The sequence below is a fragment of the Egretta garzetta genome, unplaced genomic scaffold (genome assembly GCF_000687185.1).
Source record: "Egretta garzetta isolate BGI_Z169 unplaced genomic scaffold, ASM68718v1 scaffold1030, whole genome shotgun sequence".
Taxonomy (NCBI): Eukaryota; Metazoa; Chordata; class Aves; order Pelecaniformes; family Ardeidae; genus Egretta; species Egretta garzetta.
The window spans coordinates 182,346-185,457 of NW_009258308.1; the positions used below are offsets into that span (position 1 = coordinate 182,346).

The 3,112-nt window shown below is 53.1% G+C and overlaps 1 protein-coding gene across 1 annotated transcript in view; it reads left to right on the top strand.

Annotated features, from left to right (window-relative positions):
• The window catches only part of SLCO2B1 (solute carrier organic anion transporter family member 2B1), a 54,065-nt gene extending 51,249 nt beyond the window's left edge, over positions 1-2,816 (top strand). Inside the window, exons 12-14 of the mRNA XM_009639076.2 lie at positions 761-825; positions 1,531-1,651; positions 2,642-2,816. Coding sequence (XP_009637371.1) covers positions 761-825; positions 1,531-1,651; positions 2,642-2,816 — 361 coding nt within the window. The remainder of the gene's footprint in view (positions 1-760; positions 826-1,530; positions 1,652-2,641) is intronic.
• Positions 2,817-3,112: the final 296 nt, after the last annotated feature.

Here is a 3,112-nt window from a genome sequence, read left to right on the forward strand (position 1 = left end):
GGGATGGCAGGGGTAGGGGAACGGTTGGGCTGGGGGAGCTTCAAGGGCTCTTCCAGCCCAAACTACTCCATGATTCTGTGAAATGATATTTCCAAGCATATTTCTGTGGTCAAAGCACTCCAAACAGTTGCTTTTTAGGGAAAAGGTGTGGTTTAAACCTGTTTTTACCTCACCCCCAGGAATTATTCAATCATCTTTTATGCCAGGAGTGAGCTGTGCACACAGTGGGCATTCAGAGAGGAAAGGGAAGCTGAGTCCCCTGGGGGGGTTGTCCTCTGCCACCCGGTCCTCTCCTGTGTGTGACCCCAAGAGGAAACAGAGCCTGAAATATTTATTTCAGAAATCCGGGCTACCACCAAAACACACACTGAGGGTCCCACCTCAAACCCAGCCACTTCCTCAGAGGGTCAATCGCTTTTCTCTTCCAGTTACGAAAAGCATCGCTTGTATTGCCTGCGCTTGGCAAACCTGGGTTTCCCTTGGTGCGTTATTCATACGGATTCTTTAAATTAAAAGTGAAAATGCTGTGCCGAGCTCCTCCCCGTCTCCTGCAGAGTTTGGTAGGTTTTTAGGGCCAAGAAAAGGCTGTGGCAAGCTTCCAGCCCTAATGAATGAAACATTTGCTGATGGAAATGGGAACTGCCTGGGGTCCTTGGTGGTTAAGGATGATTTTTTGGGTAAGGCTTCATGCGATGCCAGGGGAGGAACCATCCGTCTTTGTGCAAATGCCAGAGGGCACACTTTCGATTTTGTTTTTCAGGAGCATCCAGCCTGAAGACAAATCGTTTGCGGTTGGGATACAGTTCATGCTGCTGAGAGTTTTAGGTAAATTAAAACGTGTCGAAATGCCCTCCTGGAAAATCATGGAAGCTCTTGGGAATTCTTGAGGATTTCATCCCCGAGCAGCCCCCGGGGCTGCAAAAGTGCTCTCTTCGGAGTTTTAGACTGGCCAAAGCCTGTCCTAAGCCAAGGAAAGATGCTGCTTTGCAGGGCCTGGGGGGCTGCACATGGTGGGGAGGGGAAGAGGCATCTCTATGGGGCTACAGCCACGTGGCTAAATGAAAGAGGGCAGGGAATAAGTTTGGGTCCAGGAGGACAGCCCTCGGCTGTGTGCAGATGCTGCCATGTTTGCCTCCAGCATATCAGGGGGGCTGTAAACCGTGTCCTGTGATCCCACTAGTGATTTTGCTTATGGTGGAAATTAATTTTCCCCTGGTGGCCCCTGAACGTGCCATTGCAGTCATGGGAAGGAGTGCAGTGCATGAAGGAGGTGGGCATCATTCCTGGGATACGCAACGGTCCCTTATCAAAGAGCAACGAGCAACGGCCTTCTTGAGTCTTGGTGGGATGCAAACACACAACCAGCCCTTGGCGTGCTGCACAGGACTAGTGGCTTCGTGGGCCACAGCAAAGAAAACCACCCCCAGCCACGTGCCACCCTAAGACATGGGAAAGTAACCAGGGTTGGGGCTGTCCCGGCAGAAGCGCTCCCATAAAATAACAAAGCCACTTCTGACCCTCTGCTTCCAGCGTGGATGCCGGGGCCCGTTCTGTACGGCAGCGCCATCGACACCACCTGCATCCTCTGGGAGAAGAAGTGCGACAGGAAGGCAGCCTGCAGATACTACGACAACAACCTCTTCAGGCAAAGGTAGGGGTGGGCGGTCAGGATAAGGGCTGGGGGTTCAGAGGGAAGCCCGGGGGGAACGTGGCATCAGGCCACCTCCAACGTGGGATACGTTCTTGTATATGCCGCAGTAAGCAAACAGGGTCACGCGCATTCCCCTGGCCAGTGCTAACTCCCAGCAGCGCTCAGGTTTGGAGGGAAGTCATTGGCACAAGCCAAAACCACGCCAAAGACCACGCTAACCTGATGCTAGAGACCACAGAGGTCCACTTCCAGAAGCACTCCCTGCAAGGTAGTGAGAACAGGCATTTACTGGAACAACCTCCCCAGGGACGTGGTGGAGCTCCCATCACGGGAGGTTTTCAGGATGCAGTTGGGCAGGGTTCTAGATAATCTCACCCAGGCCCTGTTTCCGACAAAACATTGGACCAGGTGATCTTTTGATGCCCCTTCCAACCTGGGCCATCCTATGATGCTATGATTACTTATTTCACCAGCACAGACACAAGCAGCCTGCCCTGGTGCCTTCTCCATGGAGGGAATGCAGCAGGGGTGACCCCAGCCCCAGCGCTGCCCAGCTCGACACACAGAGGACCCCAAATCCCACCTGTGCACTGTGGGGAGGCTGGAAGGGAGCTGTAGGTGGTCTTCCACCCCTGTTGCAATTTCGTCATTAAGTGACTCCCTGCCTGGTAGCTGCCGCAAGTCCTGTTCGCCCTCAACCCCAAGACATATTTTTGTGTGCCTCCTTTTTACCAGGAGATACGATCTGTTAATGTAACACCAAATAGCAGTAGCTCTTCCTAGCTCTTCCTCCTCTTTCTGCCACCCTTCTCAGGATCCAGGCTTGCAGCCGAGGCTTGCCCACTGCCCAGTGTGCCCAAGGAGCCCATGCCCATACCCCATGAGCATGGGGCTCAGTGTCCGCTGGGTGCCTGGGGACATCAGATGTTGGTGCTTGATGCACATAGGAACGCCCTTGCAACCCTGATTTGTTGTGTTTCCACACCACAGGTATCTTGGTCTCCAGTTTTTCTTTGAGGTGGGCGCTTTCCTGTGCTTCGTGACCGTGTATATGATTCTCAGACGGCAGGAGAGGGAGGCAAGCAACGCAGCAGAGTCAAAGGCAGACCCAGAGAAGGAAAAACTGGCAGGAAACTCCATAAAGAGCCCAGAATCCAAAGTGTGATGCCAAAATGTGAATTGTGATCCAGGGAAGCGAAGCCGTGTGAATCACCCCACCCTCAAACTGTGAAGCATGGATGCTTGGAGTGATGGACGATGGGGCTGCTTCCTCATCTTCTGGGTGGGATGTAGTACTTCTGTACTGCCATGGGAGTCTGTCCACATGCTGTTCTACACCTGCGTCCTCCGCCTCAATGGTGCAGCTTGCTCCTTCACATGGATTAGTCCACACACACACAATTAAACTTTGGACACCGCAGCCTTCTGCATTTATGGCCTCCGCAGCATTTATTCCCGCTG